A 16460-nucleotide genomic window follows, 5' to 3' on the forward strand; every position below is an offset into this window, starting at 1 on the left:
CCTAGGGCTAGGCCAGAGGGCTCTGGAATCGGAGAGGGCCCCACGGAATCGGAGAGGGCTGGCTGGCTATTTTTTTTAATGCTTTGTTATTTCTATCAGTTATAGCCGACAAAAATAATATATAATATATTATTAGTGTCGGTTATAACCGACACTAATAGCAATGTTAGTGTAATATCAGTTTGAACAGTGTCGGTTAAAACCAACACTAATTTGAATTCTAATATGAATTCCAACGGCTAGCCAGTCACTAGCCGTTGTATTCAAATTTTTTTTTTTATGAATTTAAACCTTTTTTTTTCTATAACTTCCTATAACTTTTTTTCTGTAGCTTATATTTTACAAAATTTGGTTCATGTTTTTTTTTAAATTCCATTTTTTTCCTATAACTTCTATTTCACAAAATTTGTTTCATATTCCTTTTTTTTCCTATAACTTCTATTTCACAAAATTTATTTCATATTTTTTTTTAAATACCATTTTTGTCCTATAACTTCTATTTCTATAACTTCTATTTCACAAAATTTGTTTCATATATTTTTTTAAATTCCATTTTTTTCCTATAACTTCTATTTCACAAAATTTGTTTCATATTTTTTAAAATTCTATTTTTTTCCTATAACTTCCTAAGCCATTATACAACATTAAATTAAATTAAGTAACATGAAACAACATTAAACAATATGAAACAACATTAAATAACATTAACCAACATAAAAATTATACAACATTAACTTAAACAACATTTTAAAAAACATTTAAAAACATAAAACGTAAATGCCTACTCCATGCTTCTTTGGGCCCAAAGATGTGCAACAAGATCTTATTGTAGGTACTTGTTTGTGGCACGAGAACGTATCATTCTATAACGCCTCATGTACTCATCTATAGATACTACTAGTTCTTGGATTGAAAGGCAAATTAGGCTCATCATATATTTTTGCACGAGCCTTGAATGTGGGCCCACTCCAGCTGGACGGTCCCTGATAAGCTCGAGATATCAATCTCTAGCTAAGAGCTTTTGGACCGCATGTCAATTTATCACTTTTGAGATGGATACAAAATTTATGAGTTATGAACTTATGATCCTTTTGAAGAATTAACACTATATTTGGATAAAAAAATTTAAGATTACTAAGAAATTTTAAAATGAAGATATTTATTTTCTAGAATTTGTGAATTTTCTTGTTAATGAAATTGAATACGGAATTTTTTATTTTTAAACTCTCAATCATGGAAATTAGGAAATGACACTTATTTACATGGAATTTAAACTTGGGAATTGGAGATCCCAAATTCCAAGTTTTTTTGCCACGCGGAAATTTTAAATTTTTATGTTTATGAATCCAGACAAAGGAATTGGTACATGTCAATTTATAAATTATGATTTTTACCCAAATTCCAAGTTTATTTCTCATCCAAACATAGTGTAAGTTAATTGTACTTTGCACTTCTCTAGTTTATGGTAATTGATATTTTGATCCTTGGTTTTTAAAATTGATACTTCACTCTTTTTTTTTTGTCAAACTAATTTACTTTCATTAAATAAAAAGGCAAGTACAAGGAAAAAGAGAGTTCAAATGGCAGCCCACTACTTACATACAAGCCCAACAATAAAAAGAAAATACAGAAAGTAGGCTCAAAAGTAATCAGCTGAACAACAACAAAAAAAATCCTAAGATTGGAATGAACCAGCTGCCATTAGATGCGCCTCCATCGCAAGGCCACCACCACCACCAAAAGAACGAACTAACGAAAAATGGGAATGGCAAGCCACCGGTGCAGTGAGCACTCCCATATACAGACTCATCTATTGGTCTACCTGTCGATTTAACTTTATTTATACGATGTAACACTCAGTTGTCCTATACTTTGGCCCGCTTGGAGTCATATTAATTTTACATTAAAAAATTGTTACATGGACAACTAATAATGTCTCTCCAAACAGTATTAGTTTTGAATTACTAGTTACAGTGATCAAATAATGTGATTTGAAATTTTGAAGCTTAAATTTATACAAATTTTGTACAATTATTTTATTTATCATCTTTTACAGTGATCAAATTAGCACACATTCCATCACTAATCATACCTTATAAACTTCTCTAATGGCACCCAATACTCTATCTGCAGCATCAGCCCCAAATAATCTTGGAAAATTAGACCCCAGATCAATCTCAATAGTCTTCCTCTTGATCAAATCATCCCTCCTCTTCAAATATTCCCTCTCATCCTCTCCCACTTCTCTCTCCCCACAAGCACATTGATCCAACCAGATTCCCAGCACCTCCTTTGCAATGGGACTCAAATCATTTTCTATAATGTCCTCCAAGCCTTTCCCCTCCCCGCCACTCCCTGCTTCGATCCGAACCAAAATTGCGGTTGGAGACACTACGCTTCGGATGTATAGCGATGAAGAGAAGTAGGGTTTGACCTCAGCAAGTTTCTCAAGCTTTTGCCTGGGTGTGTCCAATTGGGTGTCTTGATAAAATGTTTGGAGGTAGTCAGGGTGGAGAACTAGGTCTTTTCTTGGAGGAAGGTCAAGGATGAGGACTAGGGATGTTGGGCTGCTCTGGATGAGCTCAAGTAGGAAGTTTGGTGCATCTGTGGTTGGATTGAGATAGGATGACAGGCTTGTAATGTTCAGTGCTCCACCTGTTGGTAGCTCACAGTGCAGCCAACTTCCTAATATCAAATCAACCTGAAATATACAAATGTCAATGAAGAGTAAAACATGTAAGAGCCCATTTGATAACTATTTCATTTTTTAAATTTTGGTTTTCATTTATTATGTTAGAAATAGAGGGAGAGTATAGGGGAGAAACATGAAAGGACAATGACGATGGAGATAGAAATGAAGGATAATATACGAAAACAAAAACGCGAAAGTGAAAAATTGCTTTCGTATTTTTTGTTTTTGTTTTTCATTTTGTGTATCATTCCATATACATTTCTTCAATATCCTTCCATCTTCCATCCTCCTCCTTTCTTTTTTCAAAACCCCTTCTCCCACAAACTTTCCCATCTAGAAAAAACAAAATAATTATCAAACGAGTTTCAGATTGATCGATATTTTGTTGACATCACACCAATATGCAATACATGTCGACAATTTATCGATGTTTTGTTGATGCTATAATCCCACTAAGTCAATAATATTACGATATTGTATCAATAATTTATCAGATACTGTAAATTGGTAAATCATGTCCTTCTAAGTTTCTAACACTCATAAAAAATTCTAGAGCAAGTAAATAGGTACGATTCTTTTACCACTTGTTACATTTAGAATTTAATTATATTTAGAGCAAGTCCACTTTCTTCCCCAATTAAAAATGTACCAAATAATAAAAGAAATGAACCCAATTTACTCGTATAAATTTCTACCTCCAACCCACAATCCATTGGGAGTTTGCAATCAAAAGCTAAAATCCCAATTGGCATCAACCCATTAATATCCACACTTTTACATAAATCCAGTGAAAATTATAAAGCAGAAACAGGGGTTCGAGAAAATTACAGGGGAGGAGGAGAGGCCCGATCGGATGTGGAGGGATGCATGGTTGGTGCCACTCTCATTCTGGTAGTACTGCACGTCGGGAGGGAGAGTACAAGGCAAGAGCTGCGAGCCAAGGCGCGTCTCTAACGTCGATACAAGATCGACCATGAGGTTCTTGTGTGGGGCCGACACGTAGGGGAAGTCTATGAACTTTGTTTTGCTCCCTTGGCTGTGCGGGTCCATGGGAGATGATGCTGAGGCGGAAGAGGCGCGGATGCAGGACGGGGAGAGAAGTGGAGAAGACGACGGAGGAAGAGGAGGAGGGCGAGGGAAAGCGGAGGAGTGTAAGACGTGGGGGAAGATAACAGCCATTCATTCACTGGGCAGCACAACAGTCACTAACCGACGCCATTGTATTCTCTTGTGATATTTCTGACAGCCATTGGGGGGCATAGTGGGCTCATATACTTAAAACCCAGTTTGTATTTTCATATGGGCTTCACCACCATAGAATTGTTGATCCAAATGCACTTACACAAATGAAAACGGATTCTTGTGGGCTGAAATAAATGTCAATCCCGAAACGCTACGTGGTGAAATTACATTTTTGGTGTTGTTTATTACAATGAGATTGTCGCATACTAGACTAGTTTCAGGGGCTAAGTTAGATTAGTTTGGTGTGGATTATGTTATTGCGTCACTCATGGAACTCGTCCAGCTAGCTTAAAGAATGCAACACGTGCAACTCGCATAAGCGACACAACCCGAAGCAGTTGGTGTTGAACCGTAGGGATGACAACAGTTCGGTTTGTGGACGGAAATACTATATTCATCCCATAACCACGAAAATTAACTATATTCATAATTGCAAATTAACCATCTGGGATTATCCATAACCATACCCGCTGGATAACGAATTCCCCATTGGTTAACGGTTATATCAATCTTCGTCAATATAAAAAATATATTCGTTCAGTTGACGCATTATAGTTTACTAGATACTAATTTCGTCATTAAACATTTGATGTATATAGTGATTCAATTAATGGATCTTGTTGAGTATAAAAATTAAAGCATTGAATTTAAAACATTGATGATGTTGGCTGATCTTTGATATCTCCAATAAGCAACATTAAATTCTCATAGATTTTGATTCAAAACTTTTGAACCTTCCTACAAAATGCACCTTTTGTGTACTCAAGGTAATGGGTTGGGTGAATAATGAATATACAAATATACATACATATATATATATATATAATACTACTATATTATATATAAATTATATTATTTTTTATTCGGGTACGGATACGGATTTGGGACTCCTATAACCATATCCAAAATTATAACCAAATAATATTCATGATTTTTTCCCCTATCCAAAATATACCCAAACTTCCATACCCAAATCTGTTCCATTTAGACGATTATTCATGGTTATCGGGTTAAATTGTTAAAATTGTCATCTCAATTGAACCCCCATGTTGCGTGAGTGAGTTAGGAAGAAAGCACAACTCAAGCTAAAGAAACTTGAAGAAAATACTTGACGGATGTACATTGGGACCAAGGTGGTCACATGACCTCTCAGAGTTTGGGAAATATACATGTAAAAGTGTTCTAAGAATTCTTCGAATGTTTGGTATGGTCCCCTTTATGCTCACAAAGTGTTTAATGAAATGCTTCCTAAACATATATCTACAATACTCGACAGATTACCTCATGAGCACCGGATAAATTCTCACGATAGTACTTATCAGCACTTGGACCTAAAATTACCTGTTACAATGACAATTGACACCCCACCCCCTTCCGTTGTAAGCATAAACAATGTCTAACTTTTCAACACGACTATAAGATTACTTGTTGAAAAATTAGAAGATCAAAAGTTTGGGACAACAAGTTAAAGAATTGAGAGAATGAGACAGAATCCTTCCCCAAAATTACCATAGTTTAAGATCAAGCAAGTTAATAATGATTGTACACAAGGTAAAATTGCAAATATTAAATTTTCCTAAACGATGGGAAAAAAAAAAGAGACCGTTTCAAGTCTCATTTTCTAGCATTGTACATACATAACAAGGTTTTTTTTTTTTTTTTTTTTAATTTTTTCAAAAACAAAAAGGAAGAACAACTGGTGGCAAATTACAATTATCCACCTCTTCCGAACCCAGAGAATTTCATCTTACTCGTAACCACAATCAAGCAGACTCATCAGCTCAGAGTATCGAATCCGGATCCTCTTATACCTAACAAGGTTCAAAAACCCCATTCCTTATTATAGTTACATAATAACACCACCATATTCTTTCTCTATCTATTGCAAATTTGCAACCCTTCTACGATACCACCTACGCACTTTGGTATTGCTCCATATTTTATGCAAAATTAAAAGCATTTTCTACAAATTTTTCAAACTGTATGCGGGTATGTGCACAGTAGTTACCATGCACACCTCCCCAACCTTCCAGCTAGCTCCGCGTAGCTCGGCTTGCTCAGCTAGCCTAGTTGCACACCTTCCCGGTCCTCATCATCGGCGCGTGAAACTCCACCCCTCCCTTCATCCTCTTCGCGCGGGGCCCGCCGGCGCCGCCACCACCAACCCCCAATATCTCATATCGCCCCGTTTTCTTCCCCTTCATTTTCTCCTCTCCTTTCACCCAAACCCCAAACAGCTTCAATCCCTCCTCTTCTTCCTCATCATCACCACCCTCCATATCCAGATCAAGACCATGATCGTCCGCTTCAAAATCATCGCCGGTGGGCCCACAGATTCCCTGCCCGATGATGCGGTTGATCTGATCGGGCTTCATCTTCATGTGCTCCACCAGAAACCCCACCAGCTCGTCGCACTGCTTCTTCGTCTGCGCCAGCTCCGAGTTCAAATTTTCGTTCTCTCGCTTCAGCTTCTGGTTCTCGTCCGATAAATCCGCCACCTGGCTCGGAGCCGCCGTCTCCACCGACCCCGGGTTCTTCGAGTCCGGCGACGACGTCGACGTCGACGCCATCTCCTCCCCCGAGTTCGACGGTGTCGATGGTACTCCGGATTTTTCGCCGGGGGGTGTGTGCGCCGCCGTTGACGTCACAGATTTCCGGCGGCGGATCTCGGACAGGAGCTCCTTCTGCCCTCGCTGGAAGTTGTCGTTCGCGAACTCCCATTTGTCCGGCACAGTCTTTCGAAATCCCTGGAATTAAAGCAAAAGGAAAAAAATTTGGTAATTATTAACTAAATATATTTTTTTATGAAATAATTGAGTAAGTGTAGAAAGTTTAATTTTCCGCCGTCGGATTTGAAAAATTGGACTGCAAAACTTTGACATTGGGTTGCGGCCACAACCGACAATTTAGAGTTCTAAAATGGGGTGTGATGTTTGGATGCTTCCATTGTGACTTTATCTTTGATTAATATATATTTCTTTGACGCCCATCAACCTCTTTTTTGTTGAACAAAAACTCGAACTATAAAACTATCTTTTCTGAAAAAATAATTATTAGTTGCAGTTTCCAGGTAAATAGGCTCATCATTATTTTAGTTTATTCCTTGTCACAATTCGACGATGATAAAAGTGGTTTTTTTTTATTTTTCTTTTTTTTTTCTGAAAAGGAAATAGTAATTTATTTACCATTGGCACATTTCAATTGTGTGTATGAATATATTTTTTTAGAAAATAAGGAGAGAGGGAGAGAGAGAATGTAGGGAGAGTTGGAGGTTTTTTTTTTTGTTTTTGTTTTTTAATATTGAAGGTATTTTAACACCATCTATAGGTAAAGTTTTAATGAAAAATAATAAAATTTAAACCTATGAAATTACATTATTACCCATCATTTTTTTGTGTGATAAAAGACTAAGTAATCTTTTTATCCTCTTTTGGTTGATAAAGAGAGTTTCATTAATTAATAGAGATTATGAACATTTCAAAGAGAGTTTCTAATAAATAATATTATCTACATTAAAAAATGAGGGATCGACTTAGTCTCAAAATGAATTAATAATAATGTAATTCAAACATTTTGGCAAAAATCAAACCTAAAATCGTTCACTTACAAATAAAAAAAAATATCAATAGACAATAATCCCTTAGTACTAAATGGCGAGAATTTGATTTTATGAATCCATAAAATCAAACTCTTTTTTCTATGGGTTGACATGCAAGCCTCTTTTATTAATTTTCAAGCAAACTTCACCAACTATTGAAGAAAAAATTTTAAAAGGAAAAGAAAACGATAATCTCTGTGAAAATGATTCCATATTTCCGACGATGTTCAGTTTTGTCCTATACTTTGTTTTTCGAAATCATAAAAATAATGTTTCCTACACTTTGGGATTATCTTCTGCCCTCCAAGGGTTTCAAGTAATTTATGAACTAATTAATAAGACATTTTTTATGCTAATATAATTTGAAAATAAATATAAGTAAACATGCAAGTGATATAATTTGAAAATAAATATAATAAAAATACAAGCAAAAGAAAATATAATTTCGAAAAAACTTACATAGGTATTAAGCTGGCGGACGAAGCTTGAGAAATTGTTGTGCTTGAAATATTTAGGCAACATGTCCCTCGCAAAATCCACTGTCTTCCAAACCACAAACGTCGTCCCACTTTCATTCCACGATATCACGTCATCCGAGCTCGGATCATCCACAAGTTGATACGTTTTCATCAGAAACGGCGCCGGAACGGACCTTTGCGCCATTTTTTCCGATCGGAAAAAACCAGAAAAAGGAAACAAAAAAAATTTGGCTATAACAGTATGTAACTGATCTGCAAACCCCACCCCCTTTTTTTGGTTTTGGGATTTAACTAAATTATGGGTTAGTTAATTAGGATTTAGGAGGAGGTATTAGGGCAACTGAAAAGGAGAAGGGCAGTGAGGAACTCCCAATCCCAGCAGTAAAAACCGGAAAGAAAGAAGCGAGAGAGAAGAGTGTTGGTTCGAGCTTTGCCTCTACCAGCTTCCATGGCGGTGGTTGTGGTTGTTTGGAGGTGGAAGAAAAACCAAGATCATAACTCTCTTCTTTCAATCGCTTCCTCAAGACTCAAAACAAACAGAAGTGCAACTTCTTTCTAGCGCGTTCGTGGGCATGGCTTTATAAAGGAGAAGAACCCACAGAAAAATTGAAAGTGACGTGGGATCTAGAAATTCGAATAAACAAAACTCTCTCTTTCTCATTATAAAATATAAAATATATATGGTAATTAATTAATTAATTTTCTTTTTTGGCTTTTGTCAGCGTTACGAACTTATCTTGTCAGACCAATTCGGGGTACATGCTCAATATCAAGGAAGAAAATATCGGTAATATTGGAAATATCGGTAATTCGAAAACACTGAAATATCGATGGAAATATCGGGATAATATCGATATCAATAAAAATTACATGGAAACCACGGAAATTGTAAGAAAAACTTGGAAATTTTTATTGAAACTTTGCAGGATGTTTATTTAGTCAATTATCTATTAGTTTATCACAAAAAATTGAAAGGAAATGCATTGCATAATGAATTTAATTGATTTAAGTTGATAATATAGCGAGCTGGCAAACATTGTGAATGTAGAAAATATGTAGTAATTAATGAAAAAAATTTAAACACACCAAAATCATTTATATATAATGAAATTAACAAATATGGAACAAACAATTTGAAAAGTAAGAAAAAAACTGACAATAATATATACATGTGCAATATGGAAACTTTCACACGGCATTTCTAGCCACATGTCATATCTCACAATTTCCTCATATTTAATTATCTTTTAGATTCGTGCAGGGCTCTCTCGATCCTTCTCCCACAGTCTCCTTGTTTCTTCTTCTGCCCCCCATCTCTTCTCTGCAACACACGCAGACCGCACACACCACACACTCGATCCCACGGATCGCCGACGCTGAGCATCGACGAGTCGCTTCCGGCCAGAAAATTCCTCCAGTCGTGGAAAGACACGGTGTATTCTCAGAAACCCACCTCCATCCTCATCATCTCCGGCCACTAGGACACCGCTGTCCCCTCCGTCAGCTCCATTTCCGGCTGCTACAACACCATCTACGACTTCTATGGCTTCCCCAGATCCATGTACCAGATCAAGTACCCCGCCCCCGGCTCGCCCCACCTCGCCAACCGCGTCAAGCGGCTGCTGACCTCGTCGGGCTTTGGCCGCGTCGACGTGGACACCCAGCGGGGGCTCGACCACGGCTCCTGGGTCCCTCAGTCTCTCCGTCCATCCTTCTCCCTCAGTCTCTCCATCCTTCTTCTTCTCCCTCAGTCTCTCGATCCTTCTCCGGTTCTCCCCCCCATCAAATCCGAGCGGGTTTTGGGATCTGGAGAAAGGGATTGCTCATTTTCAGGGTCTGAGCGTGGATTGCAGAGAGAGGATTGCTCATTTTCAGGGTCTGAGCGTGGATTGCTCATTTTCGGTTGCCGTTGCGACGACGACGAAGGATCCTCGGCGATATTATGGTTAATATCGCGATAATATCGTTAATATCGCGATATTATTACGATAATTAACTGTAAACGGTGAAAATATCGCTATGTGAAAATAACGATATTATCGGCGATATTTCGCCGATAATATCGATATTTAATTCCTTGCTCAATATTAAGAGCAACTCCATCCATGGAGCCCTCCTCCTGGCAATCCATTATTCAATCCACCCTATTGAACAGTAACTGCCTTAAATGAATAATAACTACCATTAATGAACAGTAATTGTCATTTACATCTCCACCCTTGGAACCCTCCCCCCTGGCAATAAGCAATTAAAATAATAGTTTTTTTTTGTTTGTTTAAATAATAAAAAATTGCAAAAGCTCCGGTCCCCCCTCTCTCTCTCTCTGACACAAAAAAAATAAAAAATTGCAAAGCCCTCGGGCCACAGGCCCGTCGAGTCCCCACCCCCCCTTCGCTCGGGCTCCCACCGTCGCTCGACCTCCACACGACTGGACCTTTCTCCAACGGGCCTCCGGCCCCTTCTTCTCCATTGTCCCCCGAGCAACCCACATGGGTGGAGTTGCTCTAACAAAAAATTTATTTTTGAATTGCATTTTAGCTTTCTTTTTATTTGTATTGGGAACAGTGTGTGTCAGACCGAATCTAACTAACCTCACGCTCTATGCTTGAAAAATTTAATATCCTGATGAGCGTTAGTTGTCTTGATCAAATAGAGTAAACCAGTCTAAAACATGTCGTGTTTTTACTAACCCTTGAGATTCAAGTTAAAACATGAGTCATGTTTTTGTTAACCCGTTAGATATGTTATTGACTCGTTAAAAAAAAAAAAGTTTTATTTTTCCTATTTACAAAACATTTTCTCTAAAATTAAAGAATGAACGTTCCGAGATAACTTCAATTGTACTCAATTTTTTCTGATTTGATTCATTCATATGATTTATTGGTTTAGGTAGAATCAACATCTTGTGTTTAAATTTTTGAGTTCTAATTTCGTATTGCTAAGTCACTTCAATTTTGTCACTCATATAAGGAAAAATTATGTTAATTCTCTTAAACCTACTTAAAGATCAGTTGGAATAACTAGAAACCCAATACGTCCATAGAGAAAAGCAAAAAGGAGCTCATCCTTCGCCGCCGTCCCCTGCTTTCAGGCTTGGAGTTGGCGACAGCCCTTCTTAAAAATCTTTCTTGGTCACTTCCTTCTCATACCTTCCGCTTACTTTTGTTTTGTGTCGAATTGCTTCAGTGAAACGTTGTAGTTATCAAATAGTTGTCATCTTTTGGCCCACGCACACAATTAACACAAGGTTTTTTTTTTACTCCCATTTGCACTTTTGATATAAGTTTGGAGCCATAGGGCGTGAATTCAGTCAGGTTGCGCCGGGTTAGAGTTTAGCCAATTTGGTACATTCTCTTCGCACTACCTGGAGGATGTAGATTCTGTGACACTATTTTGTTTTTTTTTATTTTGATTATGTTTTATAATTCCTAGATTCTCACTAGGAGTTTGCTGGTTTTGATTTCTCTCTTTAGGAGAGGTGTTTCTTTTTATTTTCAGGTTAGATTTATGTATAACAGAAGTGAAGTTGTTTGATTTATTGGATCTACTTCACTTGGTGTTATGGAGTCATAATAGAGATTAGGTGATACGACTAGACCTATGATCTACTTCACTTGGTGTTATGGAGTCATAATAGAGATTAGGTGATACGACCAGACCTATGGGTATTGTAATCTTATCCCAATACATTTCAAAGTTTCTTTTTTATCACATAATATCTATGTAATATGAGAATTAACAATTCCATTGGTCCTTGTAATCCTACAGTGTCCGGTGAGTGCGGCTTTCAACGAAGTGCTTGAAGTCGGCTTATCAGTTTGCAATTAATTAGTCATGATTATTATGATACTTTTGAATCTAATTTGAAAGTACTATTGTAGGGTTGAATTGTTCATGAATATGTTTATGTAATGTCCATTGTTCAATAAATGAAGTATCGTACTTCTTTTCTAAAAATAGTTTTATGTGTCCAATTTGATATGCGATACTTGAAACGTCAAAAGATCTAAAGGACTATTCCATGAACTTTATCCAAAATAAAAACAAATCTAAATGTAAATTATAAACGAGATTTTCTCGAAAGTAATGTCTATTCTTTAATTAATAGGAAATTAGTCATACAGGAGAATATTCTACGTTCTTTGAATGTTCTAATGCAATGGTTTTGTGAATAGTTTTTGTGTATAATTTCTTTCCACTTTGTTCAATTAGAGAGTCGTGTTCGATGAACTAATAATTACACAATACAAACTACAAAAAACTGACTGAATTGTTACGTGGTTACATGCACAACGAGATATTTAGTGTTGGATTGCATTTTATCTGTCTTGTTTACACCAAATTCAATGTGCCAGATTACAATTTGAATAAGATGACACTACGAGCTTAAAAACTTGGACAAGGATTGTCTGCTCTCCTAGTTGTGGTGCCCTTTCATGCCCTTCTATTTTGTGCGGTCACGGTTAAGTCACGTCAATATTTTATATTAATTTTTTAATGAGATAATAAGATAAAAAATAATAAAAATATAAAATATTGACGTGGCTTAACCGTGACCGCACAAAATAGGAGGGCATGGAAGGGCACCACAACTAGGAGGGCAGACAATCCAAGTCCTAAAAACTTAATGTCCGAATGAGTCTTACTTATCTTATTCAAATCGAGAAATAAAAAATATAAGGTTATTCACAACCGAGTGAATTCATTGTTAATCAGCTAAAAACGGGTGGTATTTTTGTTAACTTATATAATTTTTTGGTTTGCTATTCAAGAAGTCCGATAAGATAGCATTGTGCAAAGAGGTGCATACATTAAAGAAAACCCACCAGATCAACCCACTTTAGTCGTGTTCAAAGATGAGATCGACATTGGGACAAAGGGACAAACAACACGCTTTTTCTTTCTTGAAGAAAATGATGAAAGGCAGTTTGAGGGAGTTTTATTTTAATATTTTTCTAAGGGGAAATGGGTGGGAGTTCTTCTTTGAGGGAAGCTTCTACCACATTTCTTAAAGTCTGGGTCTCCCTTGTTTTTTGTGTAAGCTGTGGAAGAAGAAAGAAGCATTTTCCTGAGAAGGACGGACACGAAGGACATGTTCAACATTAGACTAATTATTGGCCACCTCAAGAGCCTTGTCTTTCCCACCTACTGCTTTGAGACTTTGATTAATTTTGTATTTTTTTTTTTTTGATAAGCAAAACTTGATCAATTGCTTCTATTCTTCAATACTTATTTCTTTTTCCTTTTTTCATTAACCTTGATTTTCTCAAGAAAAAATATACTCGGTAATCATCTATAAAATTAGGAAAATATTTGGTCAATCATATGCACCGAATGTTAACTACATAGACTTATTACTTTGACTTTAATAATACACATAAATTGTCACAGCCCCACCTGAATATTTAATTTTCGACAATGTGAAATGATAGTTTTATCCTTGGACGTGGAAATTGTAATGTGTATGTGTGACATATTGAGACTTGGATATTATTTTCTTTGGTTTTGGGTTGGTGACCCATGTGGAACACACACACGCACACTTTCCCTCTCTCCCGTGGACTTCTCTTTCTCACTCTCTCGGATTTCCTGCAACTTCCGTACAAACTGTACGGACAGCCTTCGAACTCTCCATTTCAGGCACGGATTGAAGTTTTAAAGGTAAGATTCTTGCCCATTGTAACCTCCTGAGTTCATTGGTACCTTTGTTTGGATGTGAATGCTTCGAAAAACCCTAGAACCCGTAACCCAGAAATTTAGCATTGTTCATGTGGACGTAAAACTGATTGTTTCAGGGAATTTCAAGCTCATAGGGAGCTTGAAGAGGTCCTTACAAAGCTTGGAGTACTTTGTTTAAAGAAATTGGACGTCGGAATCGTGAGAACGAAGAGTTTCAAATTTGGCTGGAATTATCAAGGCTTTTTTCGACGAATTTCCGACGAATTGGAGGTCGGGGTAGGTATGGTTTTGTTCGTCTTGTTGAGACCTTAAAATGGTACCAATTATGTTGAAAATGGTGCAAAAATGAAGAAGTTAGGACGATTTATTTAGTTTTCCAGAAACCGGCGAAGTCACCAGCGACCGGCGACTCGCCTGAGAAGACAAAGAATTGACGAAATATGCTAACGGCGTTGGTTGACGCCATTAAGAATCTAACGGTATATGCTGGGATTTGATGGAATATTCCTGACGGCGTTAACTGATGTTGTCAACGTGCCTAGCATGTGCTCGCTCGTTGGTGGCGCGTGTTGCCGTGCCTTGGCCGGCGCGTGGGTGGTCCAAAAATTATTCTAAAAATTTGGGGATGATCCTGAGGTTGTGTAGGTCACTGTGATATATTCATATACCCAATTTGAGCTATGTATGATAAGTTATTAGATAGTTTTGTCTATATGCTCTAAAATAACGTTTTTATAGTTAATTCGCATATAGGTGAGACTTATCCTGAGGACAAGCGCGTTCAAGGGCAACTCGGGGGCTACGACCCTTCGACATACCAGTGAGTGGGCTTTTGGTTTTCAGTATATATTTATATACTTGATATTTTCCCAGAAATATGTGTTTTAATGAAAGTATGCCTTAAATGCCATGCTTACGAATTTATATGTCGTATATGAATTGGTATATGATGTTATATGTATAAATGTGGTGATGTGGATGCTCAGGTAAGCTCAGGTGAGTTATGTTTGGTTATGTGAATTGTCAATGATGCGATATGTGATTGAATAATGTTGAGCTCATAAAACTGCACCTAGGGTGATTGTGATTTAGCCAGAGTTATGGCACATGCCTATTTATTATGTCACCTCCTGTACCATATGCTCATATTGGATCCAATTTAGGAGCACAGTCTTATTGTACAGACCTTTACTATGGTTCCGACTCGTAGGTGACTAGTGATTTATCGCCCAGCTATTATGTGGGAGTAGTATTGAGCATAATTATATTACACCTAGTATTGTTGTACAGACCTTTCATTTGGTTCCGACTCTTGTGCAGTATAATGCCGTATAGGTCATTGTAATGACTCTGGCTTGATTGAATTTTGAGCTATGAATTCAGCCGTACAGACTACCACAGGGAATCCGGCTAGCATGTTATATTTCTATGAAGTTATTCTCACCTGAATTGCTTACTCTATTATATCTTGGCACTGCATACGTATGAATATGATTATGTGAAGCATGATTTGAATTGATATATTTACATAATATTTATGTATATGCTTATATTTTGATTCTGGGAAAAATTATATATGTTTTACAGCGAGGAGTTAAAAATGTTGATAAATGAAATGGTTTTGTAAAACATTTGTTTTTGCCCACTTACGTTTTCTGTTTTACGCCACTCCAGGTTTTAGGTAAGTTTGCAGTTGCTGGGTATCTAAATAATTGTAGGACATCTTATGGTATTGTAGAATTAGTACTTGTCCTACTGGACTGCACCTAGACTTTCTATGCTCTGATTAGGAGTATTTACTTTCGTATCTTACTCCTAACACTTTATGTTTAGTAGTGCACTCTAGTAGTTCGGTTTTTAATTACTCATATATTTCTCATCTTTATTGTTTCCGCACTGTGCACATGGCTACGTCACCCTCACGTGACGGCCATCAAGCCTTGATCTCGGTCGGGGTGTGTCAGTTTGGTATCAGAGCCTAGGTTTAGCAATCCTATATAGTTCTTGAATATTCTAATCTTTGTGATGTCTTATGTCAGAACTATACCGCCTCGTAGAAAGCCCAGTTACTCAGCTGAGCCTAGTTTCCTCGATATTGCTCAATTAGGGGAAGCTATAGTTACTGCCATTCAGTCTGCATTATGTCCTCCTCAAATGACACATCTTGAGACTGTGTATAATCTGAAACTGAATCACTTTATGGGTAATGAAGGACATGAGGAGGCGGAGAAATGGCTTAATCATATCGAGAAAACCTTTCTTGTGATGCAGAGTAAGGGGAATCTTCCTCCTTATAGGTGGGTCGAGACGACTACCTGATTTTTGGGAGAGCAGCCTGGATCTTGGTGGAGACATGAGTCTTACCAGTTAACCTCAGCGAAGATTGCGGACTGAGGAGTATTTAAAGAGCTGTTTCGAAAAAGGTTCATTCCTCCTGAGTATATTGATCGTAAGAAACAAGAGTTTACCCATTTGAAGCAAGGAAAGATGTTAGCTAATGAGTATTACAGGATGTTTACTAATTTGTTGAGATATGATCCAGAGGTTGCAGCTAATCCGGTCGAGATGCTTCACCGTTTCAGATTAGGTACTAAGAAGAAATGGCGTTCCATAGCGACATCGACTCCCTGTGCCACTTACCAGGAATTTTATGAGGTTTTACTTTGGATTGAGGACTCAGAGAACATGCTCAGTGAAAGTGAGGATGAGGAAGGAAATAATGGGAACCAGAGGCGAGATGATAAGGGAAAAAGGCAAGCGTTTCAAGGAC

At 37.3% G+C, this 16460-nt stretch overlaps 2 protein-coding genes across 2 annotated transcripts; both read right to left on the bottom strand.

Moving 5' to 3' along the window:
- Positions 1 to 1987: 1987 nt before the first annotated feature.
- On the bottom strand, positions 1988 to 3935 carry LOC103401375 (red chlorophyll catabolite reductase, chloroplastic). Its single transcript, XM_008340090.4, has 2 exons — positions 3521 to 3935; positions 1988 to 2701 (listed from the first exon to the last, which is right to left on the bottom strand). Exons 1-2 carry the CDS (start codon positions 3869 to 3871, stop codon positions 2087 to 2089), a joined length of 966 nt encoding a protein of 321 aa, XP_008338312.3. The 5' UTR covers positions 3872 to 3935; the 3' UTR covers positions 1988 to 2086.
- Positions 3936 to 5429: 1494 nt separating this feature from the next.
- LOC103416034 (heat stress transcription factor B-1) lies at positions 5430 to 8645 on the bottom strand. The gene is made up of 2 exons (XM_029094039.2): positions 7992 to 8645; positions 5430 to 6681 (listed from the first exon to the last, which is right to left on the bottom strand). The coding sequence occupies exons 1-2, from the start codon at positions 8193 to 8195 to the stop codon at positions 6001 to 6003; spliced, it is 885 nt and encodes a 294-aa protein (XP_028949872.2). The 5' UTR covers positions 8196 to 8645; the 3' UTR covers positions 5430 to 6000.
- Positions 8646 to 16460: the final 7815 nt, after the last annotated feature.

Source organism: Malus domestica, chromosome 15, assembly GCF_042453785.1.
Source record: "Malus domestica chromosome 15, GDT2T_hap1".
In the NCBI taxonomy this organism is placed as follows: domain Eukaryota; kingdom Viridiplantae; phylum Streptophyta; class Magnoliopsida; order Rosales; family Rosaceae; genus Malus; species Malus domestica.